The 26,408-nt window shown below is 49.1% G+C and overlaps 12 protein-coding genes across 12 annotated transcripts; 7 read left to right on the top strand and 5 right to left on the bottom strand.

The window, feature by feature from the left end:
- The first annotated feature begins 1,021 nt into the window (after nucleotides 1–1,021).
- ASPSYDRAFT_50420 (acyl-CoA thioesterase) lies at nucleotides 1,022–2,183 on the top strand. The gene has a single exon (XM_040848071.1). It carries the CDS (start codon nucleotides 1,043–1,045, stop codon nucleotides 2,033–2,035), a length of 993 nt encoding a protein of 330 aa, XP_040698205.1. The 5' UTR covers nucleotides 1,022–1,042; the 3' UTR covers nucleotides 2,036–2,183.
- Nucleotides 2,184–2,900: 717 nt separating this feature from the next.
- ASPSYDRAFT_82014 (cytochrome P450) lies at nucleotides 2,901–4,747 on the bottom strand (the record flags this gene model as incomplete). Its single annotated transcript, XM_040851125.1, has 6 exons — nucleotides 2,901–3,350; nucleotides 3,423–3,551; nucleotides 3,615–3,724; nucleotides 3,796–4,063; nucleotides 4,085–4,516; nucleotides 4,694–4,747. 6 exons carry the CDS (start codon nucleotides 4,745–4,747, stop codon nucleotides 2,976–2,978), a joined length of 1,368 nt encoding a protein of 455 aa, XP_040698204.1. The 3' UTR covers nucleotides 2,901–2,975.
- A 1,052-nt stretch (nucleotides 4,748–5,799) lies between these two features.
- Nucleotides 5,800–8,013, bottom strand: ASPSYDRAFT_498977 (DUF3425 domain-containing protein). The gene is made up of 4 exons (XM_040847962.1): nucleotides 6,900–8,013; nucleotides 6,783–6,835; nucleotides 6,677–6,727; nucleotides 5,800–6,605 (listed from the first exon to the last, which is right to left on the bottom strand). Exons 1-4 carry the CDS (start codon nucleotides 7,872–7,874, stop codon nucleotides 6,212–6,214), a joined length of 1,473 nt encoding a protein of 490 aa, XP_040698203.1. The 5' UTR covers nucleotides 7,875–8,013; the 3' UTR covers nucleotides 5,800–6,211.
- Nucleotides 8,014–8,322: 309 nt separating this feature from the next.
- ASPSYDRAFT_50415 (zinc-binding dehydrogenase) lies at nucleotides 8,323–9,362 on the bottom strand. Its single transcript, XM_040848070.1, has one exon. The coding sequence runs from the start codon at nucleotides 9,317–9,319 to the stop codon at nucleotides 8,339–8,341; it is 981 nt and encodes a 326-aa protein (XP_040698202.1). The 5' UTR covers nucleotides 9,320–9,362; the 3' UTR covers nucleotides 8,323–8,338.
- A 570-nt stretch (nucleotides 9,363–9,932) lies between these two features.
- Nucleotides 9,933–11,190, bottom strand: ASPSYDRAFT_50414 (serine hydrolase domain-containing protein). The gene has a single exon (XM_040848069.1). The coding sequence runs from the start codon at nucleotides 11,166–11,168 to the stop codon at nucleotides 10,023–10,025; it is 1,146 nt and encodes a 381-aa protein (XP_040698201.1). The 5' UTR covers nucleotides 11,169–11,190; the 3' UTR covers nucleotides 9,933–10,022.
- A 424-nt stretch (nucleotides 11,191–11,614) lies between these two features.
- ASPSYDRAFT_50412 (flavin-containing monooxygenase) lies at nucleotides 11,615–14,023 on the top strand. The gene has a single exon (XM_040848068.1). It carries the CDS (start codon nucleotides 11,722–11,724, stop codon nucleotides 13,531–13,533), a length of 1,812 nt encoding a protein of 603 aa, XP_040698200.1. The 5' UTR covers nucleotides 11,615–11,721; the 3' UTR covers nucleotides 13,534–14,023.
- Nucleotides 14,024–15,338: 1,315 nt separating this feature from the next.
- ASPSYDRAFT_498962 (uncharacterized protein) lies at nucleotides 15,339–16,223 on the top strand. Its single transcript, XM_040847961.1, has 3 exons — nucleotides 15,339–15,526; nucleotides 15,587–15,931; nucleotides 16,014–16,223. Exons 1-3 carry the CDS (start codon nucleotides 15,502–15,504, stop codon nucleotides 16,190–16,192), a joined length of 549 nt encoding a protein of 182 aa, XP_040698199.1. The 5' UTR covers nucleotides 15,339–15,501; the 3' UTR covers nucleotides 16,193–16,223.
- Nucleotides 16,224–17,152: 929 nt separating this feature from the next.
- ASPSYDRAFT_498942 (uncharacterized protein) lies at nucleotides 17,153–17,497 on the bottom strand. Its single transcript, XM_040847960.1, has one exon. It carries the CDS (start codon nucleotides 17,436–17,438, stop codon nucleotides 17,256–17,258), a length of 183 nt encoding a protein of 60 aa, XP_040698198.1. The 5' UTR covers nucleotides 17,439–17,497; the 3' UTR covers nucleotides 17,153–17,255.
- Nucleotides 17,498–17,624: 127 nt separating this feature from the next.
- ASPSYDRAFT_50408 (uncharacterized protein) lies at nucleotides 17,625–18,501 on the top strand. The gene is made up of 3 exons (XM_040848067.1): nucleotides 17,625–17,860; nucleotides 17,937–18,021; nucleotides 18,088–18,501. The coding sequence occupies exons 1-3, from the start codon at nucleotides 17,672–17,674 to the stop codon at nucleotides 18,090–18,092; spliced, it is 279 nt and encodes a 92-aa protein (XP_040698197.1). The 5' UTR covers nucleotides 17,625–17,671; the 3' UTR covers nucleotides 18,093–18,501.
- A 2,025-nt stretch (nucleotides 18,502–20,526) lies between these two features.
- ASPSYDRAFT_50407 (uncharacterized protein) lies at nucleotides 20,527–21,665 on the top strand (the record flags this gene model as incomplete). The annotated part of the gene is made up of 1 exon (XM_040848066.1): nucleotides 20,527–21,665. A coding segment is annotated over exon 1 (1,066 nt), but the record flags the coding sequence as incomplete, so codon positions are not given.
- Nucleotides 21,666–21,930: 265 nt separating this feature from the next.
- Nucleotides 21,931–23,615, top strand: ASPSYDRAFT_186597 (heme-dependent oxidative N-demethylase family protein). The gene is made up of 6 exons (XM_040843576.1): nucleotides 21,931–22,123; nucleotides 22,214–22,594; nucleotides 22,646–22,720; nucleotides 22,771–22,961; nucleotides 23,028–23,100; nucleotides 23,175–23,615. The coding sequence occupies exons 1-6, from the start codon at nucleotides 22,000–22,002 to the stop codon at nucleotides 23,498–23,500; spliced, it is 1,170 nt and encodes a 389-aa protein (XP_040698195.1). The 5' UTR covers nucleotides 21,931–21,999; the 3' UTR covers nucleotides 23,501–23,615.
- Nucleotides 23,616–24,358: 743 nt separating this feature from the next.
- Nucleotides 24,359–26,273, top strand: ASPSYDRAFT_211341 (aldehyde dehydrogenase family protein; the record flags this gene model as incomplete). Its single annotated transcript, XM_040844013.1, has 6 exons — nucleotides 24,359–24,416; nucleotides 24,467–24,880; nucleotides 24,949–24,989; nucleotides 25,056–25,892; nucleotides 25,959–26,079; nucleotides 26,134–26,273. 6 exons carry the CDS (start codon nucleotides 24,359–24,361, stop codon nucleotides 26,154–26,156), a joined length of 1,494 nt encoding a protein of 497 aa, XP_040698194.1. The 3' UTR covers nucleotides 26,157–26,273.
- Between the last annotated feature and the right edge of the window lie 135 nt (nucleotides 26,274–26,408).

Below are 26,408 nucleotides of genomic sequence, written 5' to 3'. Positions count from 1 at the left end.
AGACTACAGCCAATCAGCGGCACGCGGGTGGGTCCACTTTCGGGAACCCTAACGGCATCGAGGGGTCGATTCCCCGGGGCCTGTGGGTTAGGGTTCTCAGGCTAATACCTGTAAAGTTATAAAACTTTTCCATGATATTTGCTTCTGTCTTGGTGAAAAGAATGTTTAAAGATAGAAGTTCAGGTTATCAAGACCAGATTAGTAGTAGGAAAAGAGATGCCGGGATAATACTCAAGCGTGCGCAGGAAAGTGGCAACAAGCAGGTTGCGTTCAAGATGCAAGCCATCACGCCGCTGCAGATATATACCCGCTTCACCGAGAAGGAGGATGGCCGCTTCGAAACAGTTACCAACACTGCAGCCGTAAAATTTTGGAAAACGTACTGCAGAAGGATAATGATATCTTGTCCCTTTTCTTCGACAATGTCATCGAAATTTCCATCGGTCTTAACAACAAGACGACATTCGCATTCCCACTGATGGCATTGGGACCTTGGTGAATAAAATTGAGTAGTATGAATAATTAAACCGTTTGTTTAACTATCTGCTGCCTCTGGTCTTGGATAAGACGGTATGACAGGCTACGATACACAGCGTATAGCGTAAACGACGGTAGGCAGTATGTGCAGTACCTTCAATAATTAGGTTATTTACGCGTACTTACAGACTTTCCAGTATACCCGGCTTGATCTCCTGTATATTGTCTGCTAGCTCATCCCAAACCCTGTTCTATACTATCATCCCATCTAAACTATATACAAACGTAGATAGATTATCATTCTCAATAACCATATTTACTATATATATCTTATAAGACTCCTTCTCTATAGAACCTCCTGTAACAAACATCCAACTACTAACATCTATAGTATATATAACAACGGGACGGTGAATGTGTAGCTAGAACGGGGAGTCAATAACCATCACGGACCTCGGCAAAGCGGCTTAGCTCGACCCCGAGGTTCCGCGGTGTTGTTAGCTATCATCCTCTTCTTTTATTTCTCTCATCGTATCTTCAATCACGACACCCAAAGACGCCTGCCATGCCAGCAATTGCCCCATCGGAACCGCCGAGCTTCATTCAGGCGCTGCACCTGGAGAAATTACCCACTGCGGGCGAACGATACTTGAGCACCTTCCCCGCGCTATCGTACGACTACGCGCCCGGGAAACCTCTAAGCGTCAATCGCTCCTACGGAGGCCACGTGTTCGCACAGGCCATCTGGGCAGCGAGCTTAGGGGTCCGAGATTCCGGTCTTCGCATCCATGAAGCCAATGGCTACTGGACGCTGGCAGGCTACGCCAACCGGCCATTCATCTACGAAGTCAAAACACTGTCAATAACCCGATCGTTTGCTCTGCGCGAGGTGATCGCTCGCCAGCCAACGACCCCTTCGAATGAGTGCCCGTTCCCGGAATCAGACGGTGATAAGGAACTTGGTCCGGTCGCATTCGCCCTCACCTGCTCCTTCAAACAAAGAGAAAGCGGTCCAGCATACTGGCTGAAGTTTGACGCCGACAAGTATGGCCATATTCTACAGGAAGATCCCAGTTCATACCCGCAGGATGTCTACTTCAAGGGTCCCAACGGGGTCGGTTCAATCAGGCTCGCGGACTTTCCAAGTATAGACATCCGGACTCCCGATTTAGAGGAGCACAGCATCAAAAGCCCAGGGAGTTCCCACAGACGTTTACATGTGTATCGTGCTTCGGAGACGTTGCACCTCGATCCAAATCTAGTGGCAGCTCTCCACGCATACGTCTCTGATCGGGCGGGCTTGAGCGTCCTGCTGCATGCCTTTGGAGCCACTGACCTAGGCATCTCCGGCAGCCTCAGCCACAAAATCCTTTTTCATGTCAGTCCGGATGAGATGGCTGTTAATATGGGGACGTGGTTCACCCAGGAGATGTCCAGCAGTCGTGGCGGAGAGGGACGAGGCGTTATCGACAGCCGCATCTGGAGTCCGTCGGGGGAGCTGGTGGCAACCACCATCCAGGACGCCCTCTTTCGTCAGCCTAAGGCTAAGCTGGCTTAGCAGCATGCCTGATAGAAATAGAATAATGCTGGTTGCATGTGTCCCATCCTTAGGGTTTGGTATCAAACAGTGTATATATTCAGCGCACCTAGTTCAAGAATGGCCTTTGTAGTCCATACACTCCTACGCAAGTTACCTAAGAAACACAGGTCCATTTATGTCTTAATTTTCTACCCATGACATATAATCTGACCACGGCTGTGGTCTCTATTCGAAAACCCATTCTGCTGCAGAGAAGAATGCCACTGCTAGGTGAATACTGCATATCACAGAGAATCCCTCAGATGGATATTATTCTAGATGAATCGTACGCTGGAAGATAACCACGGACATCACAAGCATCCTCCACTTTGTCCCTGCCTCCGCTCCTCGCTGCCGTACCATTGGCTTTTTGCCTCATCGCTATGGGTACAATTCGCCGACCTGTTCGAGCCGCACAAAGGTCGTGTTGAAAAGGCTACAGCAATGCCCCTTTAGCGCGATTTCGGACTTGGACGGCGTCCATATTGGCACCATACATGACTATAAAACCTCCGTTAGGAAAATGAGTCACCCTAGCCTTGTCCTCTTCCCCAGATGAGGCCAAGACGCAAGGTACCGTCCACAATATACTTACTCTCTGTGACGGACTGTTGGTTTGATTAGTGACTGCTGAACCCATTATCACGTTATCAGGTAGACTTTAACCGGAATGAAAAGAGCCGCTTCCTCACTTCCAGGTTGATCAACGTCGTCTAGCGCTGTGCGCTCGGTGACCGTTGGATGCATCTCATGATTACCTTAAGGGGTCTTGGAGGGTTATGCAAGCCCTGCTAAGCTTCGTCCTAAGATGATTCCAACAGATATTCTAAGTTAATATTCTGAACTCTGCATAACCAGTCTAGCTAGTTTCAAAGCTATATTGAAGCTATCTCATATTATTGAGCAAGCCTGTTGGACATCAAATATCCTTATCAGCTACCCCCAACCCCGAACCCTCTATCCGCCTAACAGAACACATCAACGGCTTCTTCTCCCACAATATAAAAGATCTCTGCTCGTCCCAGCGGGTAGCACTCTCCGGGCAAAGCTCCAAATCAAATTTCCACAACACGCGCGTCAGAATCAAGCGCATCTCAGCATTCGCCAGGTTGCGCCCGATGCAGTTGCGCGGACCAACTGAGAACGGCTGCAGCACGTCGCAGTTGTTATGGTAAAATGGCGATGAGAGATCTTCTTTGGTGCATGGGAGCCACTGTTCAGGCAGGTATTCAGAGGCGCGGTGGAAGTTTAACGGTGAGCGGTATGCGGCGGACTGGTGGACGGAAACTTTTTTCTGGTGTAGAAGATGTTAGCTTTGTCTGTTCTTTGTGATTGAAATAGGGGACGGAAAAGGGCATTGACTTACACCAGGTGCGATCATGTACCCACGGATATTCACTGGATTCGGGGGCAGCGTTATCCTCTCGAGTCCCCCAGGTGCAGGAGGATAAATCCGCAGGGCCTCGGTCAAGCAAGCGAGCATGTACGGCAAGTACTACGTAGTCTGGAAAGTGATGTCTGCATCAGACTTGATAGATGAGCGGATCTCGTGCGTGACTTTGCGTAGCGCATCGGGCGTTCTAAGCAGCCAGTAGGTGACGCCTGACAGCAGGGTCACTGTTGTTTCACTACCGGCAATAATGAGTATATTGGCATTAGCTTCCATTTCTTGTCAGCCAGTCCCTTTTCCTTATCCCCGCGGTGGCGCAGCATGCTATCGATGAAGTCTGCTGGGCCACGGCTAAGGGTGCTTTGGAGGCGTTTTCGGACAGTCTGCGTGCTGTATTCTATCTGTCGTTCGCGGGCCACCATTAGCGACTTTGAGGCAAACCATGGCGATATGATTCGGAACAGCAGAGGGTATGAATCGCGCAGCTTGACAAAGACCATGCCCTGGACGGCCTTGAAGATCGTAGCGACCCAGTGATGGTACTCTCCCGAGTCCAGGCCACCAAACGGTTCTCCAAAGGCGAGGTCCCCGATGAGATCGAAGCCTGTAAGATTATACTACTTTACCATGTTCGTTACTGGGGTGGATGATGTAGCGATCTTGTCTAGCCGCCGGATGAGTTTGTCTATATAGCCGCGGAGGATGGGCTCCTGGGGTTGCAGACCTCTAGCAGAGAAGGCGTGCGAGAAGGCCCGGTGGAAGCGGCAGTGGTCGGCATTTGTGGCGCTTATTATTTCTGATGGATTACTTGTTGAATGCAGGACTTCGGGGAGTTGCTGATCGGCGTGGCCGTGCGTGTATATATCCTTCCATGCTTGGTCTGTGATGGAGACCTGGTCACGGCCAAAGCGGACTGCTTCTCCGTATTTATTCTGGAAGGCTAACATATCGATATCCAGTCGCCCTCTCACCAGAGATATATAGCGGAGGATGGGAAATGCAATCCATGTCTTCGGGCCGGGCAAGTTATGAAGTGGGTGAAGATACAGGGTCCGAATGATAGACAGACACTACCAAACGAGGGATACAGCTGAGATAGCGAATATATAAAACATGGCTATGGTTATTTGTGTCTTTGTATATAAATAGAATGAAATATCAAAACAGGCAGCTTCCCAATACTATCGGAACCGCTGGGCTGCTCTTCGGCTCCGCTGGGGCGGCTCCGCAATAGTTGACTGAGACACCACGCCAACATAGTAGTCAAACCAGTCAGTGCGCGAATTTGGGTTAGTAAACATGGAAAACGAATCATAATTAGCCTGCTCTACTTACAACTAAGTTTACTATCCAGGCCCCATGGTTTGGCCAGGAAATACTGAGTGGATTAGCTATCTTCCCCCCACATGATATATAACATGGTTTATATATAGGCAAGATATCACTAACATTATCTTGATTATATATCTTTAAATAAACTTTCCACTATTCTTGATATTATATTTTATAAATGTATATATATGATGCTTCAATATCTTCCTCTCATATATATTTCAAATACATCGGGGCTGGCGATCGGCACACAAACAGGCCACCAACTAAAGGAATCAGCACCCACGCTCAGCTAGGCTCTGAAGGAATCTGACTCTAATTCCCCGCTGCCTGTGTATTGAGTACAAGAGAATATCAGTCATTTGTTCGCCTTGAAGCATAACGAAATACTTATCCAAGCTCTTTTGTCAGCTCTTCAATAAACGTTTGTAAAGCTTTTTTGATAACGCTTTAGTATACATCAAGTATATTAACCAATGTGGATGTCTTTCCTCAGCTACTACCCGGTTTGATTTGGTTGTATGTGGTGTATCGAGTCATGTCGTTTCTCTTGGTTCAAGATTAGGTTTGATGTGGTGTTGATTTTTGTTGTTGACTTGCGCATTTGCATGACCTGGCTGGGCTGCTCGTCGGCTAGGCTAGACTAGGGCTTCTCTACCACTGGTATCCCATGCTTGATTTACATAGCTGGAATAAAATAGACTGATTGCATCACATCCAACGATGAAAATAAAAGGCAGGTACAAGGAAATGATGTCACATTGATTTTCTTGACTGATATTGTAGGGATAGGCTGCCTCGGTTGCCTCGAGAAATGTTGTGCCTTGGTCCTTTCCGTGCAGAAAGGAAGACCTGAAGAGGCCCAAACGTAGTGATTACTTTATATGCCTGTGCTAGCTGCCTAGATATTTTCCCATGTTTCTGATGAATAGTAACCCTAGGTCGTCCTCGTAACAGAAGGAGCTTCTCTGTGAGGCGACTACCTTGGCTGTGTATAGGAGAAGCAAGACTGAAGAGCGGAGATTCCTATGGGAAGACTCCCCTGGTCTGTACACTAGTAGTGGAGCTTCCAACCTGGACCGAAACGAAACGACTAGATAGCCAGTCAGGTATAAGGAATATTAGGCTCTCATCCTATTGCCGGGAGAAAGCTCTTCTTGCATCTAATAGCAGTAGCGATAGATTGCTGCGCGCACACCCATAAATTGCTATTGGCACATGCCCCCGAAGTTTGACCAAACCTAGGAGGCAATAGCCACCTCTGGTTATCACGGTGCTTCCTGTTCCAGGCTATGAGTCTGGCCCTCTGCTAAGTTGCTATTAGACTGCATCAGTCTAGATGCACTCTACACGGTCGGTTAACAAGAGGAACTGTTCTGTACTTTCCCAGGTCCTCAGCTCGCAAGACCCCCAATACCCCATGGGGTAGGTCTTCATGAAACAAGCATGGTATCATGTCGAGTTGCGAAGAATGGATCACCTTCGTGACATTCTTCACATGGCTCTTGCTGACATGTGTGGCATGCTTCTGTTGGCCAAAGACCCAGGTCTGCGAGACTTATCACCTCAGCATCGTAGACGGGTATTTCACCCTGAAGCTCTGGATAGATTTGGAAGAAGCGTCGTTCGACCGTCCAGCATCGCAAATTGTTCAGTCGTTCGGTAAATTCGGCTGAAAGGGTATATAGGCCGGTAAAAACGTTCCAGGTGTATAGATTTTGTGGGTCAGAGGACCAAATAAATCGAAAACAAGAACGCATGAAGGCAAGACATTCGTCCCCCGAATATTTCTCCGGCCACACAAATAAGTGCTCACGAAATCCTGGCCTGTTAAGAAAAAAAGGCCGCCAGGCGATGAGATACATTACACATTGTAGACTTAAGAAGCGAATACTTACCATACATAATACTCCGCATGAGGGAGATGATCGATGATTCTCTGACAAGGTCTAAATGGCATATCAGTCTAAGAACATGCTAACTAGGCTACTTCCCTTTGCCTACCTTGGGCGCATAAAAGTCGGGGCTCCATATATATACTCTCCCTTGAGCAAGCGCTAATAACATGAAAAGAATGAATATCAGTGACTCTATAAGGAGGGCCATTATGCATTAACATACCCAGAATTGCAGTCTTAATACATATAGAATGGCAAGCCTCTCCACGGCTCGGCAAGTCCGAAGCATTTGCTCATCTATACGACGAATGGCTTGCCAGGTTGGATCGAACAAATCTTGCTCCGGTACCGAATGCCAACCGTGCACAATAACCGTAATCAAAATGTTCTCATCGTGTGCTCGCTGTTGTTCGCCCGAAAGCAATGGAACGCTCCTTTTAGAAGAACTTAGGGAGGCGTATGTAATCGTCGCCAATGAGCTCCAGATGGAGCTCGAATCGTTCGTCGTAGGTGAGATGTTGAGCGCGGGCAATTCAACAGTTTTCATTGGTGCTGATTTGTAGGAGTATGACTCCTCTGGAATGATCATATTTGAAAGTAATAGGGAAGGATCCGAAGTGTTTGTAATCGCATTCACTGCTTCCATTCGGTCGGGGTTGGGCGGCTTGAAGGAGGACGGTGGAAATTCATTGTCTTCTCGCTGGAACGGTCCCGACACTCCAGGCAGTTCGGCAAGACCTGTACTGCCTGAATTTTCAGCGAATTGATGAACATTGACGTGGGAATCCTCAGTCCGCATAAATTCTTTATCGCTGTTGTCGGTCGGCGATCGAAAGTCCTCCTGGTCATCAACTTCCCCTGGAGAGGTGGGAAAATGTGTCGCTGCCAGGTGTGATTTATCAGCGTGTTCGCTAAATCTTTGAAGATTCGACTGCGCTAGCTCAATGATGTTCGCCAACGCAGATCGGAGCTGGTGGGCATCGTTATAATTTCCACGAGCCTGTTGCATGAGGTCTTGCATCCTTTCAGAGCTATTTGAAGAAGCACTGCTGGCCTCGACCAACTTTTCCAAATGAGCAATATAACTTTTCGTCTTCTCACGAGAATTTTTGCGGAACTTCCGGTCCGCTGCTCTTTTCCGTGCTCGCTGGGCTGGGGTCAGGGTGCTCGATTTCTTCTTTTCTTCATTTGTATCCATCTTGAGGTTGGCACCACGTTCTGATGCGGTTGAAGAGAAGGAATAGAAGAATTTCACTGACTGGAACGAGAAAAAGATGCCCTGTAGCCTTTGGAAGAGAGACAAACCGAGGCTTCCTCTAAACTGTATTCATAAAACGCGGGGTAAACGACAGTAAATTCGCATGATTGGTCGGATTAGCAACTGCTTTCCCAATTGAGAGTTGTCCCTCTCGGCAGTACTCGCCACAGTCAGATTGCCATTCCCGGGTGAGTTGCGCATATGAGTCCTTGGGTTTAGGGTGTTGTTGCAAATAGTGTGAAAGGGTGTAATACACCTAATAATATAGCATAAAGGGTCGCAAGTAGCATATTTTAAGAATTAAGGCCTGGAATGTCGAGAGCCCCCTCGTACAAATGAAGAAATCACGGCACAAATGAAACTAACTATTTCATGTGTATTTTACTACCTGGGGTACACCATCCTCAACAAGGAATTTGTCCGCTCGCAAGGGGTCTGGTGAAAAGCCGTCCGCTGACATCACCTCGCTCCAGGCGATCGAGGCCCTTAATCAGCTCGATGAAAGGTATGTCTTCCAATAAAGGACAGACGTCGCCAGACGCAATGAGCGCCAGGGCAGAATGTAAATCCTGCAAACTTGCGCCTATCGAACCCTTCAATTCAATACCGCGAGAGACGAGACTGAACAGCGGTAACTTGATCTCAGTTTCACCTAAACCTACAGCCACGACGCGCCCTCCCTGCCTGACGGCCGTGATCGCCTTGGGTAAAGTGGTACTCAGACAAACAAAATCCACAATCACGTCAATCGTCACATCTCCAATGGAGTCAAGGCTGGCGAAGCATTCAACCGCTCCGAGTTCCTTGGCCGCGGCACACTGCTTGGGACTGATGTCGATTCCATAGACACGGGCTCCCTGGAGTGCCGCAATACGAAGACCGTTCAGTCCCAACCCGCCCAGTCCCACAATCGCAACTGTTGTTGAGGAGGTCACGTTAGCCTCGGCGAGAATAGTGTGGTACGCAGTCGAGATCGAGTCGGTGGCGATAGCAGCTTGCTCAAAACTGACATTGTCTGGAATCCGAACAACATGCGTAAAAGGGGCCGTGGTATATTCGGCAAACCCCCCATCGTAGCCAAGTCCGATCGAAGTGGATATATCCAACTTTTCCACTGGCTGGCTGATCAGGGCGACGGCGACTCTGTCGCCAATCTGAAAGTTGGACGTCTCATCGCCCAGTGCGACGATAGTCCCGGCTACTTCGTGGCCGAGAGTAATCGGACGTTTGCCGATCCAGTCATTCCCTTTCAAGATATGGCAGTCTGAATGACACAACCCTGCGGCATTGACAGCGATGAGAACTTCGCCTGAACGAACTTGTGGCAAATCTATATTCTGCAATTGGAGGCCGGTATCAGCACTGTGGAATCGGTATGCTTTCATGATAATTCAGATTGATGTCGATAGCTTAGAGTATTGTTGTAATATGTTTCCATGCCGAAGGGAATAAATGAATAGTTAAAAGACTTCGACCTGTTCTAGTTTTGTCTCTTCTTTGACCAAGACGTTGGCCTCAAACTTACAAATTCATGCGGGGAAAATGAAAATAGCAGAATGGCCCAGCCAGGCGCGAAGGCTTTCGGGCTGTCCTTGATCGAGTCGAGACTATCCGAGGCTGCTGGAGCTGGGCAGGGAAGATGCTTTACCTTTGGTTTAGCTTTACATGTACTGCATCATCGAGTTAATGAAACCTTATTGGAATTGTCTGTGCGATCTCTATCGACTCGGTCATTGTGGATTCAAAGTTTCAAACCCTGATCTAAAGATGGCGGACCTCGGCTTATTATGTCATTCACTTTTATCTTTGCTACATTTCGATGTCGTGATACTCGCTGCTCAACAGATGTCTTGTCTTCTTTTTTTAGCAACACAGTTAGGACGAGGCTTTGAGGTTAATATTAGGGTTCTAGGCCTGGATAACTATGTATGTGCTATGTAGAGGTTTATATAGCTATCTATGGATTTGTGTAGATTCTTAATTAGGAGTATCTAAACTCTGCACATTACAAGGAAATAAAAATAACGTGACTTTCGTATTATATGTAAAGGACACATGAGAGGGTTCAGCACTGCACAATAACTGATGTTAAGGCGATTTTCGGTCCATCACAGAATACACCGCGTTCACATAGGCCTCGGAATTTGCATTTCCCAAGGTTCCAGGGCCCATCTTGTTCATAGCGTACCCGATAGTCATCCTCCGATCCAAGTCCATGACCACCGTCGCGCCTCCCCAGCCACACCAGAAGCAGACGCGGCCCTCCGGAACCCAGGGGACTGTCTGTGGCACGGGCAGTCCCACTCCCAATCCGAATCGCAAGAAAGAGGAGAGGACCAGGTCTTGACCGCGGATCCGTTCTTGGATCATCTTGTCGATAGTTTGAGGTAAGACATATTGTTTTCCATCTACTGTACCTGCCAGCGATACCACAGATCCAATGCGGCACAGAGATCGGGCATTCCCAAATCCATTAGCGGCACCAATCTCGGCCTCTCTAAATTCACTTGTCGCAGAGTACTCGGCTTTGATGACGGGCCCACTGAGAGCTCTGGTCATGATGCTATTTGGGTCAAGGCTGTCGAGCGGGAAGGCTGCTGGGGGGATTATTTCGGCCGTACGTGACCAGTCTTCTCGTTCGAGTCCGAGACGAAAGTCTGCATCCAAATGACTAGTGATCTCGTCGACTATAAATTGACTGAGTGTTTTCCCTGTCGTCCGACGCGCAAGCTCGCCAACTAGGTGGCCCTGGTTAAACGAATGGTACCCCGAGTATTCTCCAGGGGTCCACCAGGGAGCCTGCTTTGCAAGCTTCTCTGTGGCACTTTCGGTGGAGTAGGTATCGTGAACTGTAATGGGCTCGTCCCAGGCAGGAACACCAGATGCGTGGCTAAGGATATGGCCAATTGTCACGTTTTCTTTGCCATTTGCTCCAAACTCGGGCCAATATTTAGACACCTTCTCATCCACGTCCAACAAGCCGCGGTCAATAAGGATAAGTGCGGCAAGTGCAGTGACTATCTTCGAGCAAGACCAGACCACTACAAGGCTGTGTTGATTCCAGGGCTGGGCTTTTGCTCTGTCCGCATAACCGCCCCAGAGGTCAATCACATTTTCACCGTCGATGTTGACACAAAGAGACGCGCCCAGCTCCTCTCCGGAGGCGATGCGTTTTTCAAACAAATTGCGGACATGATTGAACCTTTCGTCGCAGTAACCGTGCACCGGGACCATTGTGAGGAAAGAAAAATCTGCGTTCGGTGCGGCTTGAGATAACGTTCCAGTATCGTAGAAACAAGGTGGGCTTAGTGTCTTTCTTTTCTATGACGAGAATATCTGCAAGGCACAGGCAGTGTTACGGAGTACATATTAATCACTACTTATAGTGGATACTGGGAAATGGATAAATATGATGTGGCCGACCAACAATGACTTCTTTCTCTCGAATGGGAGGAATACCGTACTCACTCGGCTTCTCTCCGAGGGCTTGGCGCATAATCGACTCGATCTCTCTCGACTGAGTCCATGCCCGCGAATGAGCCAATCAGAGTTCGCCTATTGTACTCGGCTCGATACCTGTCGACTCGAATGACAAACTCATGAGATTTCGGAGCGCGTTCCTCGCTATTCGGCATTTTTTCTAGAATTATACCCGGCGTTTGTCTACAAGGATCACGGGTATTCTCGAAATGCAATGAATATAAAGAAGCGGCTCTTGCTGACCCTTTGAAAGCTCACCAGATCTTTTCCTTCCTTATCTCCTCCACCACAAAGCGTTAGTACCGGCATGGGTAGCACTGGCCCCAACGAAACAGACCTGGGCTTTGATCCCAGTGTGCTTCAGAAAAAATATCGAGCAGAACGCGACAAACGCATCCGCGGGCATGGTACCGATCAGTACGTGCAGCTGAATCAAGACGACCTGGTAGACCCATATGTGGACTCTCCCACTACTCGGGGCTCCATCGAGGAAGATGTTGACTTTCTCATAATGGGAGGTGGATGGGGTGGTCAGCTTATTGCCGTCAGACTGATTCAAGCTGGAGTCACCAACATCAGAATTGTGGAAAAGGCTGGGGATTTTGGTGGAGTGTGGTACTGGAACAGATATCCTGGGGCTGCGTGTGATACTGAAGCGCATATTTACATGCCGCTGCTGGAGGAGCTGGGTTACATGCCGGCCGAAAAGTACGCCAAGTCGCCGGAGTTGCGGGGGTATGCTCGCAATATCGGAGTCAAATTTGGCCTGTACGATAAAGCTCTCTTCCAGACCGAACTGTTGGCCCTCGACTGGGATGAGGAAATTGGGCGTTGGGTTGGATCAACGAACCGCAACGATCATATTCGCGCCAGGTTTGTGGCAACAGCAAGTGGCCCACTGCACAATGCTAAGATTCCACGTATTCCTGGCTCCGACATCTTCAAGGGACATTCCTTCCACACCAGTCGTTGGGACTACGCTTATACTGGAGGAGATAGCACTGGCAACTTGGACAAATTATCAGATAAGCGCATCGGTATCATTGGGACAGGAGCGACAGCCGTTCAAGCGGTTCCCCATCTTGCGGAAGGTGCCAAACATCTCTACGTGTTCCAGCGCACTCCATCCTCCATCGATGTTCGAAACAATCAACCGACTGATCCGGCGTGGGTGGCCAATTTGACACCTGGATGGCAAAAGCGAAGGATAGAGAACTTCAACACCATTGTAACCGGTGGTCACGCCGACGAAGACCTGGTAAATGATAATTGGACTGATATCATCCGCAGGCTGTCCGTGTTCGGCGGTAAAAACCAACCGGCAGCTGCGGCGGACATGGCGCAAATCCGGCAGCTTGCCGATTTTCAAAAGATGGAGCAAATCCGTGCTCGTGTGGACAGCATTGTTCAGGATCAATCGACCGCCGAAAAACTGAAGCCATGGTACAACCAGTTCTGCAAGCGACCCTGCTTTCACGATGATTATCTTCAGACTTTCAATCGTCCCAATGTCACTTTGGTAGACACCGACGGTCAAGGTGTCGAAAAAATTGTTGAGGAGGGCATTATTGCTGGTGGCAGGTCCTACGAGCTGGACTGTATCATCTACGCCACGGGATTCGAGTACTCTATCAACCATTCTAACAGGTCTGGACTTGCCATCCGAGGTCGTGGGGGACTTTTGCTTTCGGAGAAGTGGAAGAATGGTGCATCAACATTGCATGGCCTGCATAGTAGAGGCTTTCCCAACCTCTACATCGTTAGTCTTCTGCAATCGGGGCTTACTCCTAACCTGACCCACATGCTCGACGAACAGGCTATCCACATTGCCTACATCACTTCATATTGCAAAGAAAATGGTATCGCTATCTTAGATACTGCAGCAGATGCCGAGAACAAATGGGTTCAGACCATCCTTGAACTCGGAAAACTACAACAGGGCTTTGTGAAAGAATGCACTCCCGGCTACTACAACAACGAAGGAAAGGAATCGGAAGCGGTGCTTCGGAACTCCATCTACGGACTTGGATCTCCCGCCTTCATTGAATTGCTGAGGGAATGGCGCAAGGAAGGAAAGCTTAAGGGACTCGAATATGTGAAGAGGGTCGAGACGCTCTGAAGTTTTTAGACGTGCGTCTTGCATGCTGTTGCTATTAGAGCAAAAGACAGTGGCCTACTAACTGCAAGCACCAAGACCGCATCCGTCCCAAATCAGTATCCGATTGCGAGACTGATCTTGAACTGCCGTCTCGGGAGTTTTCGAGGGTTGTTCCAATCGTTCATGGAGAAATGAGCTAAGCCATTCATTTTTAAATCGATTTTCTGATTTCACCAAATGGCATGCGTGGTCTCCCGAGCGAGCAAGCCATTGCAAACAAAGCCACGACAACCTCACGTCCCTAGATCGACAAAACCACTGCACAAAAAGACCGAAATACACAAGTCTTATCACGGGCCCTATAACATGCCCTTGATATAACCCGATCATATCAAGGACATGACAGGAATAGACCTAGGATATGATGACAAGGATATTTATAAGGACGCTCGTTTATGTACTTAGTTTAGTTATTCGCAATCAGTCTAGTTAATCAAGCATTAGTTAGTGGATACATTTCTAGTTCGACTGGTGTACTTAACCAATAACTCTGCTTACGAGCACAGTTGACCTTGTTCTACGCTTGTGCCCTTTTACCCACCTTTGCTATCGAGCTATATTACGGAGCCTTGACTGAAGCGACACACCGAGTGACACTACGTGACGGATCAACTCATCAACACGAGGTTGATCATAAGGCTTGCGAATACCATTGATTGTGCTAACCAAGCAGCTGGGTAAGACTACTGGGTATCGAGAGCCCTGTCAGATAAGGTCTTCCGATCCTTCTCAAATCTGGTTGACCTTAGTGATATTCTGCGAAAAAGTAGAAAAGAGTCCTTAGTACACGCTGGCATATAGTCCGAGCGCCGTCGCCAGATTCATGAAGTTCGCTGTGGCGACTCTAACAATATCTTGAGTGTAGGTGACGACCCATGACCATCTGTTTCGATCCTCCCTGGCTGCATTAATGAGGGTCTTCTGCTGCTTGTAGTAGAAATTCTTGGGCCAAGGTTCACCCTCGAGCCAGGCATCGGTCTCGTGCATGGGCTGCTTGGGCTGACCCAGTTGCACACCGTATTGTTTGAGGCCTGTAACGAGGATGATTCGCTTCAAGCTTCGCATGGCGCCGGTTTCGCGCAGTACAGAGATGAAGGTCTGCAACATCTGAACATTAATCTTGAATACAATGTCTGGGTCGGGATCAGCCAGGTAGGCGCAGAAGAACACGTATTCGACATCCTGGATTTCGTCCTTGACGGATTCGACTATTGCGTGAGAGAGTCCGCAGAGGTCGGCAGTGACGGGGGTAATTTCCTGATAGGGGACACTTGCTGCGACCGCGACAGGGTCAAGACCCGCGTCTACTCTGGCAAAGACTGGAGGCGTTTAACAATAGCATTTCCGCTTAGGCCTGCGGGAATACAGAAGTTAGAATGAGCCAGGTGCAACAAGGAGGCCGGTCGAGACATGTCCTGTCGCGCCGGTGACAAGGGCAGTAGGCATGATAGGCAATTACTTAGACTTTTCTTTTCTGTTAATATCTGATAACAGCGACACCCATGGAGGAATAAGAGCTATTAACATGTGCCATAGCTTTGTATTATATCTCTGTCAACCCTATTTAGGGTTGCCAATTTCTCACCGGGTGCGGAATGGATAAGGCGTGCAAAGTATGCTAGGTCCATATCGAGCTGCTCATGTCTAGCTGGTTGTTTTATGCTCCCCTCGATCCGCTTGTCTTCGCTGAATACGTACCCCCTCACATCGACAGCTTGGCATCGAAGCCCCGTATCGCCACCCTTCCCACAGCGGCTTACCAAAAGGCGCGGGTAATGTGGCTGTTGAGGGGCTCAATGTGGGGGAACGAGTTGGAGAGCCCTCTGCCGCATAACAACTGCCACCGACGCGCAGCAAGGCAGGAGACTGATCTGTTGACCAGTGCTGCGGACACTTGTACCAAAACACTTCTCGACTATCTCTCTCGCAATGTCTACGGTTGTTATTGTAACAGGTACGCAGTTGTTGATTCTTGTATTGCCGCGTATATGCTGACTGAATTAACGCTTCCCAGGCGGCGCGTCTGGCATTGGCTTCGAAATCTGCCGATATTTCCTGAAAAAAGGAGACGCGCATGTCGTTATACTCGACAGCAATCCAGACAGAGGACTAGTCGCAGTCGGGAATCTCACAGCGGAGTTCTGTAACGCCTCTATCTCGTTCATAGAATGCAATGCAGCTTCCTGGGCCAGCCAGGCCGCTGCCTTCGAACAGGCACACAGAAAGCATGGACGAATTAATGTAGTCTTTGCAAACGCCGGCATCTTTGAGAAAGAGCCAATCTATGGGGCCGACGTGACGAAGCCGCAGGAGCCGAGCCTATCGGTTGTTGATGTGAATGTAAACGGAGTTATCTACTGTGAGAAACACTGCATCCTGTTTTGCGATTATTAGTTTCCCGACCAACCGGCCGTACTGATTCGCTGGGTTGTCATTTCTAGCAATCAATCTCGCCGTCCACTACATGGCCAAGTACGCACCTCAATCCCCGTCGGCGTCATCCATCCCACTGCGCGGGCAGATCATCTGCACCTCGTCGAACGCCGGCCTCTACCCCTTCTCAACCCTGCCTTTATACACAGCAAGTAAGCACGCCGTTGTAGGGCTAGTCCGTACTTAACTATTTAAAGTTTCTTCCACCGCGAGCTATTCTCCCTAGTGGCCCTGCCACCGGGCCCAGGGCTACATGGACGCCCTTGTCGTGATACTCCTCACCAAGCGCACTGCCATATTGGTGCATGAGCGAGCGATCCCACGTCGCAGCCACTTGGATGCCAGCTGGGAACGCAGAGACGAATTCTTGACCACGCAGACCGTCAGGAGCATTAGCGAAGCAAAGCGAAGGGATCGACAGTCGCAGAATAGCGTTACTATTTTCCAGGCACTGTCTGTCATGGCCCCAAAACAGGTTAACTTTCTCCTCTACGGTGAGTTTGGACACTAGTCTCCGCACATGTCGGTAGGCGTCTTCCCAGGTGGTGCTTGTTGACCCGTTTCCAACAGCTATAAACCCAGTTAGCTACTGCTTCATATTCGTGCACCAGTAAAGCAGTTGATGAAGAAAGTCACTTCAGGTTTCTAGGCATGTTCAAAAGTCTCCCATCAGATGCCTGGGTGGGCCTTTTTGTAGCCATGCTGCCCTCTTTGGAGAACGTTCGCTCCTCGGCTCGCGGCTTTTCAGTGCCCTCATACCAAGAAACCCAGCGGGGAGATATCGGCATGATCCAGTTTAAACTAGAACCTCTTGGAAATGTGACCCTCAAGGTTGGGTGGGGAGTAGAAATTTTTCTTGCTATTGATGGCGCCGTGGAGATCGCAGTAATAGGAGGATTGGTACGGAAGGCGAGATACAGTGTAATAGAAAATATTATGAACCTGTCTGTGCTGTGGGGGATTCACTATAGAAAGAAATTATATGTGACCCTAGAAAACACAGTTGAAAAGCAGCCTGGATCCCTTACTCTTTTACAGCTGTATTGACCAGTTGAACAAGAGCAGAGTAACTAAAGAGGAAGATCCCATGCTACAATTTATCTTGTAACATACAATTGACTATGAGATCACCATGTGATGGATGGAGGCGGCCTTGGTTCTGGCGGGGTACATCATCCACTAGTACTTTCAAGCACAAGTGCTTGGCCGGTACCGCGAGCCGAGTCTGGAGTCGCGAGGCCTGTATAATCTCAAACCACGAAATGCTTTGATTCTGGGGATTTTCTATAATGCCATACATCCTTGGCACCATGCAGCATCGCCACCACCAATTCCACCTGGTGTTGAGGAACGGGTGAGATCACGGGGCAGTTGTAACGCTGCCTGCTGGGCTTTCTCTGGTGTGGAGTACGTGCAGTGGCTATGATGCGCATGTCTCACCTGCCACTTATGTTGATTGGCGCTCGCACCGACTCCCTGGTGGTGGTCTCACAATTCAGGATTTTGAGTGCATACCATGTCTTAGATTCAAGGTCGCCATGTACCCTATGTGCCATCTGTGGTCCGAACAGCAGGCCTATAAAAAGGCCACCAATCCCTCCCTTTGAGGACGGGGAAAACTAATATTACAGACCCTCACTGCAAAACAAAAACCAAAACACTCACAATGAAAAGCTCTCTGATCGCAGTTGGTGCCCTCCTCGGCCTGGTCTCGGCCCAGAATGCTGTTGTGCACAACCACTGTGACAGTTCTGTCTATGTGCAGTCGTTCCCTTACGATGGCAGCGCCCCCGGCCCTCTTACCACTGTTCCCAAGAGCGGAACATTTTTTGAGGAATTCAGAGGATCTGGCTCGGTATGTGACTCTATCCCATCTCACCTTTGCAATATTCCCTCGGGCAAGGCAAACTAACTGGAGTTGGTATTTGTAGACTATCAAGATCGCCAAGACAAAGACACTGGAAAAGCCTCTCTTCTTCGGCTATTCATTTTCATCTAACCCAGACTATGTGTACTGTAAGTTCACCTAATCTAATAAATTCTTTAGCTACCAATATCTTCCTAACTACGCTTCTTCCCAAGATTGAGTTGAGCACAGAATGGGGCAACCCGTTCGCTGCAAACCCCAACATCCTCAGCCCCGGCGACGGGTGCGAGGTCTTTGACTGTGCGGCGAACGATCCCACCTGCTACAGCACCCCGGCTCATAAGAAGGTCTACGGGTGCCCCCAGCCGGTTACCCTGACAGCAGACCTGTGCCAGTAATTGCATTGTGCTCACTCTTCATTGTGTTATTCCACGGGACTGGTACTATGTACGAGATTAGAAGCATAATGAAAGACCAAAATAGTCTGTATATAATCTCAAGACTGGTACACTGGTATACCTCAGTATCTTGACCAGTACAGTCCACGTGGGCGGAGAAAGTACGGCAACACTGTTTAACAATAGAATATAAGTTATTACAACACACGGTTAATTTCACCTAATATCAGATTAAATTCTCCTTAGATTGAGCGATCTTGCTGCTTTATTCAAGTCTGTAATATTGCTCTTCATAACCTAGCATATATTGTCAAACGCTAATGGCCTCGTCAGGAACACTATGCCGATGGCGACCTGGTGAATTCTGAAACTCCAGTCGCCAGGGTTCAAGCTGGGCCTCGGAGGCTCTCTGTCTGGGGACCTCCAGTCCCCGACGTCTTTTGATCTGAGTGCGGATCGGATCTCTCTCTTGCGGCACGATGGAACCCCAAATACCCTGTGTTTGGATTGATGTTCTAGTAGGATCGAACATAGAATTCTATTAGGCGTATACAATTCCGCTTTGATTGCTATCCCTCTCGACTGTCAGATAGGGGGGATCCGGCGGTTCCAGGTGCGGGCGCCGAGACGTGTAGATGGCGTCCCGTACTCTTCAAATGTCAAACATCTTAAGAGATGTTTCTATGGTGAAATCTTCAAAGTACCTATACTCACCCGTTTTGGAGAGAGTGTGCAGAATCCGGGGAAATCAATTACTATGTCCAAAACATCGTTGTAGGCAAGGGTCGACAGGACAGGAAGATGAACGGCGCACTAAAGTTATAGCCAGGGCAGACCTCCCTGCACAGGGCCCTGACATAGCTCAATACTAATCAGTATTGGGCAAATGATAAGCAGATCAGTGATAAGCAATTAGTGGCTGGTAACAGACAAGCCCGTTCTGCGGCCCTCATCACTACCCCGTCATTTAGTTCTCTGGAATCCTTATTAGCAGCATTCTTGCCTGGTTCCACGTACTCAACACCATAGCAGCTGAGAATTTCGGCAGTAAGCCTTACATTTTGCATTCAACTAGACAGCCCTTGTACAAGATAATTAGAGTCCGATAACAGATTTTGTAGATTCAAGCTATGCTATTAGTAATGTAGCAATACAATAAAAAAGTATATATTTCTATATTTTAGTTTTCCCCATGATATAAGTATTTGCACATGGAGGCATGTACTATGCATATCTGACTAGCAGGGATAAATATTAGGCTTGCACTCGGACGGCATAATTATTCATGCCACCCAGGTTTAGATTCATAAGGGTACTGTCGGTGATTTCTAGTGGCTCACTGCTCGGAAAATGCGGGGGAGATAAAGGCCTCCATACGAAGTAGCGTGCATAGACCTCCCCTCTCTTTCTGCCTTCATTGCCTCAACAGCCGCTACAATGGGCTCGAATCGGTCGCATACTCGCTCCCGCACAGGCTGCTTGACCTGCCGGCGGCGCCGGAAGAAGTGCGATGAACGCAAACCGACCTGTTGCAATTGTGAGCGGAACAATCTAGAGTGCGACGGATACCAGGCCCCTGTCAAGTGGATATCTCACGCGCCTACTACTGGCACGACACATAGCAAGCGGGCTCGCGAGCTGGATCAGGCCGTGTCCCCTATTATTGCTGCTAGCGACGACTCGGAGACGATAGATCCCCCCTCGTTGACACTGGACTCTGCTCGGGTGGAGGAGAGTGGCTGCCGATCGCGTCGCAGTCCATCCCAAGAACCTCTGGTGAATTGCACAGAACTTCCGCGGTTACACATTCGATCTAGTCTATCGTGCAGTCCCCAGCCCTCGGTTTCATTAAGCCCTGTCTCCTCGGTGGCGCCGGCCTTCCCCTTTCTCATCCATGGCATCCGGACCGCTGACGACAAACGCCTGTTGCACCATTTCACTCATACGCTATCCCCCAAGCTTGTCCTCCATTCCGAACCAGTCAAGAATCCGTTTAACCTCATCGTGCTCCCCATGGCACTGCATGACCAACAGGATTGGGGTCTGTTTGATCTTTTGCTTAGCTTTGCGGCAAGCCACCTTGTCAGACTCCTGCTCAAGGAATCTGGCCACCAGCCCACCGACGAAACTCGGCGTTTTGATAAGATCAAGTGGACTCGCTACGGGCACGGTATTAGGCGGCATGCAAAGAACCTTTCTTCGATTTTGAACCATGGCGAGAGCTCGCCGGAGAACACCGAACGCAGTGACGACGACACTCAAATCAACTATGCTCTGGCCACCACAATGCTTCTATGCCAGTGGAGTACGTGCGAAGGAGGGGATCAATCACCTTGGAGGATTCACTTGAACGCGAGCCGGGAGCTTGTGCGCAGAAAGGTAGAAGGCTGGCACGGTACCTCCGAGCCTCTGTCCGACGCAACCCAGATGCTCCTGGAGTGGTTTTTCTTCCACGACGTCATCTCGATGGTCACCTTCCCTAGTCGTTCATTCTATATCAACCTGGAAGGTGGAACTGTAGAGACTGTTGGTAACTCCAGCCCATCAGACACTTTGCCCACGATATTTAATCGACGGCCGGTTTCTGAGCTACTCTGGGTTGGTCCCAACGATGGGCTCCTTGAGATCCTAGAGCGCATTCTAGCCCTTCGACGGGGCGAGCTTTCAATATCTGAGGCCAACCATGACGACCATTCCTCGGATACGTCCATCCAACTAGAGTCGCCCGGGGCAACGTTAGACGCTCATTCTTCTGCTGGCGGGGCAGGTGGTTTGACTGGATCCAGAAGAATATCTACTGAACTCCGGGACCAGCCCGGCAAAGGATTTGACGTAGAACAGCTTTTCCAGGGCCTTGCAATTGAAGATGCTCTACGAGAATGGTGTTTCAGCTATCCCAATCTCCAGCAACTGGCCGTAGGCGCTAGCTACCAATGCGCCGCCTACATTATGCTATATTTTACACTCTATCAAACATACCCCTCGGACGACTCCAACGTGCGAAGTTGGGTTGAGTCACTCATGCAACACCTTGGTGTTATCTCAGCAACAGACAATGCCCAAACCTGTGCGCTCTTTCCGTTGTTTATCTGCGGTGTCACCGTGAAGAATCCACAGGATCGCGAGTTTGTCATTGAAAAGGTCCAAGCATACAGCCGCTGGTCGGGCATGGGCTATATAGACGACGTGGTGAGATTTCTAGTGGACTGGTGGCAAGAGCAGGATCGTCTGGATGCCGCCTCATCAGCTAATTCTTTGTCAACCTCTACCGATGAAGATCACTGCCATTCCACGACCAACTGGTGGGCATGGGAGTCTTTTATGAGACAGAGGGGGCTGCAACTCATATTAATCTAAGACAAAGTTCTGGGCGTAGCAGACATCGCTACCTCCTCGCCATATATGAAACTAAGTAATGTATGATATAAGCGCTCTACTGGTAAACCGACGTAGCTGCCCCTCTGTGTCCACCCTTGCGTAATAGTGTATATGCAGCCAGAAGAGGAGCGCCAAATCGGAACGCATTACCGAATGCGGGCAACCGCCTGAAGCGCGCTGCACTAGGCTAGATACGGCAATTTTAAGCTCGCCTGTCTTTGAATATTCATGGCCTTCTTTAGCGACAACAAGTAGGTTTATATCAAGAAGTTTCCCAGCTGTCCAGCTATAAAGTAGATATCCACGAAGAAGCTGAAGAACAGCCACGGAATACCGATATCGATCACAGTCATGGATGCCTTTGCCGGGAAAGAAATTTGCCATGGACTAGGTGGTCCAGCTGCTGTCCTGGTGGCTATTGCTGCCATTATTGTTGGGCTCAGAAAAGGATACGTCTCTTTCAAGAAAGGAGCTGGTATGTCTGAGGCGCAATACTCATCGTCTCACAACTATATTACGCTGCACAGAGCGACAAGGTAGGCTAACATCTGCTCACATACTCTAGGATCGGTAAATATTCCCTTCAGAACGCCCACTCCCACGCCAGCGGAGGCCTTCGCTTTAGACTCCACCAACCCAAAGCTATATAGGCCATTCCGCCATGGGGTCTATCATATTACAATGGGGATTCGCCGACTGCCCTGGAACAATTGGATTGAAATGGACAGTAACTTCCTTCGCTATCACGACTTAAAAGTGTCAGAGCTTAATAAAGATCTCTATGGGCATGTTAAATATGTTGACAATGTCACAACAAGGGCGGCCTGTTTCGAGGTCTACGAGGAGCTTGCCCAGTTTGTGAGTCACCGGTATCCAACTGTCTTCAAGTTGAAGGACAATCAACTATTCAATACGGCGACTGGCGAGATATTCCGGTATCCAGCTTGTGAGCTTTCAGATCCATCTCTCCCTATGATATAACCTAACATTCATTTAGCAACCCCTACAGAGGCCCTGGCCACGGCCGGAAAGCTCGTGCAGGATGACCTCATCCTGATGGTCGAGAACGACGGTGAGTTTCCCAACTGCAGGTCTTTGGGTTCCTTAGTGATTTGAAACCAGACGGGCAGTACCACCTCGATGCGGCCTGTGTTTGTCTCCCTGGGTTCTGGCGTTTGAAAGAGAAATTCCGGATGTCCCTGGACACACTCCATATCGAAGCCGGTGTTCCACACTACGAGGCAAAACTACAGAAAGCCATGAACAAGTTTTTCAAGTCTATGACACCTGAGACCCCGGTGACAAGAAACAACGTTAGTTCCTGATTCTTCCTTCATTTCTTCTACTCCCGGGCAAAACACTAAGCGCGAGTGGCCTAGTACTTTATTCAGCTCGACGACGGGCTACATTGGTCCCATCGGATGGGAGAGCAAACTGGTGACGCCGTTGCTTGTAAGTCCCACAGTTTATATATTTCCTCAGCCTTATAATCGCACAGCTCATATTGACACTTGTGACCGCTCTAGCATGGGCGACAGCAAACGGCGATAACTTGACCATTGACGACCTCCATTTCCGGTCCGAACGGCAGACCCTTCGTCGTCTCCCTCGTTCCAAAGTCCTTCTTTTTACGGTCCGAACTTACTTCGAGCCAGTTACGGTTATCGCCCAGGAACCCCACGTCCCAGGCCGTTTGGCGGAATCGATTAGGAGCTGGGATGAAACGGTGTCGCGATACAAGGGCAGGGATAAGTGGGAACATATCCTTCTGCCGTACCTCGACAAGCAGCACAAGAAGCAAGTTGAGAGCGGCTTACTGGATCAGTGCGAAGAAGGAGAATTCCCCTTCTGATTCCTGTGCTCTCATCTGTGCATGCCAATCACTGGGGACGAGGATCACCACAGTACGGTACATTAGCGGTACTATTGCGTGCGAGCAACTATAAGTCAGTCGGTTAACAAGATTTAAATGAGACTTCTCTTTTCGTATACTTGCACATGAAAAGCTTTTCATATTTGTCTGTAGTAAATGGGGTTTATTTGGCTCTGTTCGGTATCCATGGTAGATCTCAAATCGCGCTCAAAACCTCCAAGCGTGAAATTATCCCCAGCATTTGGAATACTTCCTCTACGTAATAGGAGCCCAGTGAATAGTCTTCCCTGGAGTATCCATTCCTTTCTTGAGGTCTTTCGCGCTCGTTGGTGGAAGACGCGCACACGTCTCTCGTCTCAAGTATGGACAGAGTAAATCGAGAATACTATTACTACTTCTGGAAAGTCCAGGCGCGCGCGATATCCATGTATATACCAGTAGTAGTCACTGATATTCGCTCCGGTCCGTGTCCCCATGCAAAGGAAGTGTACAGGATCTACGCTAAATCAGGACATTCGAAGCGCGCTTAGCGCGTGGCTGTTCAACCACGAACCGATAATACTCCATAATCGAACAGTTAGCTAGCTACTTATCTCCAAACGTTTGGGTTTATTTGCGGAGCTCAAGCCCAAACAAAGTGACGCGCGCCAATACTACTGGAGCTTCACCTGGCCGGGTCCGGGCGATTCTGTTAACCTCAAAGGGAAAGCGAAGCGCGATGTGGAGTGAGCGAACTTTCGACTCTGCGGGTTAGGATAGCAACTCGAGGATTTATCATGACAGCGAATTCCCCTTATTCCTTGGTGCAACTACCAGACCTGCTTCAAACGAATTAACATGGCTGAGACAATACAATTGACCGCCCCAAACGGGCTCAAGTACGGCCAACCTACTGGTAAGAGCACGATCACTAGGGTTAAATACGTCGTCTGACATCTCATATAGGCCTTTTTATCAACAACAAGTTCGTACCGAGCAAGTCCGGAAAGAAGCTGTCCACGATCAACCCTGCGACTGGCGATGTGATCGCCGAAGTCTTCGCGGCTGGCGTTGAAGATATCGACGCAGCGGTAACCGCGGCGCGCAATGCGTTCAACAACCCAGAGTGGAGGGACATGGATGCAGCTTCACGGGGAAAGCTTCTTCTCAAGCTGTCTGAGCTTGCTGAGCGCGATGCTCATATCCTGGCCACCATTGACACCTGGGACCTGGGCAAGCCCTATGGTGCGACTTCGACTGAGGATGTTCCTGAGACCATCTCAGTGTTTCAGTACTATGGTGGCTGGGCAGACAAGAACTTTGGCCAGATAATCGAGACCAACCCGGCCAAGCTGGCCTTCACTCGCCACGAACCTATTGGTAGGTTGAAGCAATTCTACCCTGCCCTCAAAGCGGTTAAGACGCACCCGACTCACGCATTTTGACAGGCGTTTGTGGACAGATCGTCCCATGGAATTTTCCAGTTATGGTACGTTGAGAGACTTGATACTATTTTCACGGAGCACGTTCTTATTTGTCATTATGGTATTTATAGATGGTGGCCTGGAAACTAGGCCCAGCTTTGGCAACAGGCAACACAGTTGTTCTAAAAGCAGCTGAACAAACTCCCCTCTCCGCTCTATACATGGCACAACTCATCAAGGAGGCTGGATTCCCGCCTGGTGTTGTGAACATTGTCAATGGTCTCGGACGTGAGGCGGGCGCAGCAATTGTCGAGCACCCGGGAGTTGATAAAGTTGCTTTCACAGGCTCAACAGCGACTGGACGTCAAATCATGAAATCCAGCTCAGCTTCTCTAAAGAACGTGACGCTCGAAACTGGAGGAAAGAGCCCCCTTATTGTTTTCGATGACGCAAACTTCGAACAAGCTGTAAAGTGGTCTTGTGCTGGGATCATGGGCGGAATGGGTCAAGTATGCACTGCAACCTCTCGCGTTTATGTCCAGGAAGGGATTTATCAAGAGTTCCTGGAGGCCTTCCTTCAGGAGGTGAAATCGTCCACAGTAATTGGTGACCCCTTTGATGAAGCAACCACTCACGGACCTCAAGTGTCCCAGGCTCAATTGGATAGGATTATACAGTTTATCGAGGGAGCGAAAAGAGACGGCGCAAAGCAAGCAACTGGCGGAGTCCGCAGTGGCACCAGAGGTTTCTTCATCGAGCCAACTGTATTCCAAGATGTCCCCAACTCTATGGCTATCTCGCGGGAGGAAGTATTCGGTCCATGCGTCGTGATTGCCCCATTCAAGACCGAGGAAGAGGTCATTGAGAAGGCAAATGACACAACATATGGCCTGGCAGCCGCAGTTTTCTCTGAGAATATTAGAAAGAGTCATCGTGTTGCCAACCGTCTTGAAGCTGGAACCGTCTGGGTGAGTGTATTGCGCGCTATTCCGAGAATCTTCACTCCCAGCTAACTAGCTTGTTCACCATTGCAGATCAACAGCTCCCAGGACTCTCACTTCGGAATTCCGTTTGGTGGATACAAACAATCTGGCATTGGCCGCGAGCTGGGTGCGTATGCGCTGTCGTCTTATACACAGGTCAAGGCAGTTCATGGTAAGCTTTCCAATATCCAGGCAGAAAATACCACGCAGCTTACGAACAGCACAGTAAACTTGGGTCTTGACCTCTGATGGTGATTAAGGACGCATTATTTGTCTCCGGCTCGCGTTATGGAGTAGACATCAACCTAAGACAGGGTAGATAGTACTAGCCATCCACACTTACGAAATTCGAAATATCGATAGCGCTTTCATTATAATTATTCATGTAAAAATTGAATTGGAGTGCATTACTTTGTAATATTGCTGGGAGTTGTTTGGGGTTCGTTGGCTTGGACTGCTTCTGATTTAGCTATATTGTCATATGGAGATTCGAATTGACAG

This window comes from Aspergillus sydowii (genome assembly GCF_001890705.1).
Source record: "Aspergillus sydowii CBS 593.65 unplaced genomic scaffold ASPSYscaffold_14, whole genome shotgun sequence".
Classification (NCBI taxonomy): domain Eukaryota; kingdom Fungi; phylum Ascomycota; class Eurotiomycetes; order Eurotiales; family Aspergillaceae; genus Aspergillus; species Aspergillus sydowii.
This window is presented reverse-complemented; position numbering and strand designations above follow the sequence as displayed.

Excerpts from the sequence above, each read along its gene's own strand:
- ASPSYDRAFT_498977 (XM_040847962.1), bottom strand. The coding sequence starts at position 7,874 with ATGGATACAAATGAAGAAAAGAAGAAATCGAGCACCCTGACCCCAGCC. Across the intron at positions 6,836-6,899 it reads TATTAAGACTGCAATTCTGG|CGCTTGCTCAAGGGAGAGTA; the intron begins GTATGTTAATGC and ends TCATGTTATTAG. Across the intron at positions 6,606-6,676 it reads CATGCGGAGTATTATGTATG|GCCAGGATTTCGTGAGCACT; the intron begins GTAAGTATTCGC and ends TTTTCTTAACAG.
- ASPSYDRAFT_498942 (XM_040847960.1), bottom strand. The coding sequence starts at position 17,438 with ATGCGCATCATAGCCACTGCACGTACTCCACACCAGAGAAAGCCCAGC.
- ASPSYDRAFT_50412 (XM_040848068.1), top strand. The coding sequence starts at position 11,722 with ATGGGTAGCACTGGCCCCAACGAAACAGACCTGGGCTTTGATCCCAGT.
- ASPSYDRAFT_50408 (XM_040848067.1), top strand. The coding sequence starts at position 17,672 with ATGAAAAGCTCTCTGATCGCAGTTGGTGCCCTCCTCGGCCTGGTCTCG. Across the intron at positions 17,861-17,936 it reads AATTCAGAGGATCTGGCTCG|ACTATCAAGATCGCCAAGAC; the intron begins GTATGTGACTCT and ends TGGTATTTGTAG.
- ASPSYDRAFT_50420 (XM_040848071.1), top strand. The coding sequence starts at position 1,043 with ATGCCAGCAATTGCCCCATCGGAACCGCCGAGCTTCATTCAGGCGCTG.
- ASPSYDRAFT_186597 (XM_040843576.1), top strand. The coding sequence starts at position 22,000 with ATGGATGCCTTTGCCGGGAAAGAAATTTGCCATGGACTAGGTGGTCCA. Across the intron at positions 22,595-22,645 it reads GATATTCCGGTATCCAGCTT|CAACCCCTACAGAGGCCCTG; the intron begins GTGAGCTTTCAG and ends ACATTCATTTAG. Across the intron at positions 22,962-23,027 it reads CCCCGGTGACAAGAAACAAC|TACTTTATTCAGCTCGACGA; the intron begins GTTAGTTCCTGA and ends CGAGTGGCCTAG.
- ASPSYDRAFT_498962 (XM_040847961.1), top strand. The coding sequence starts at position 15,502 with ATGTCTACGGTTGTTATTGTAACAG. Across the intron at positions 15,527-15,586 it reads TACGGTTGTTATTGTAACAG|GCGGCGCGTCTGGCATTGGC; the intron begins GTACGCAGTTGT and ends AACGCTTCCCAG. Across the intron at positions 15,932-16,013 it reads TGTAAACGGAGTTATCTACT|CAATCAATCTCGCCGTCCAC; the intron begins GTGAGAAACACT and ends TGTCATTTCTAG.
- ASPSYDRAFT_50415 (XM_040848070.1), bottom strand. The coding sequence starts at position 9,319 with ATGAAAGCATACCGATTCCACAGTGCTGATACCGGCCTCCAATTGCAG.
- ASPSYDRAFT_50414 (XM_040848069.1), bottom strand. The coding sequence starts at position 11,168 with ATGGTCCCGGTGCACGGTTACTGCGACGAAAGGTTCAATCATGTCCGC.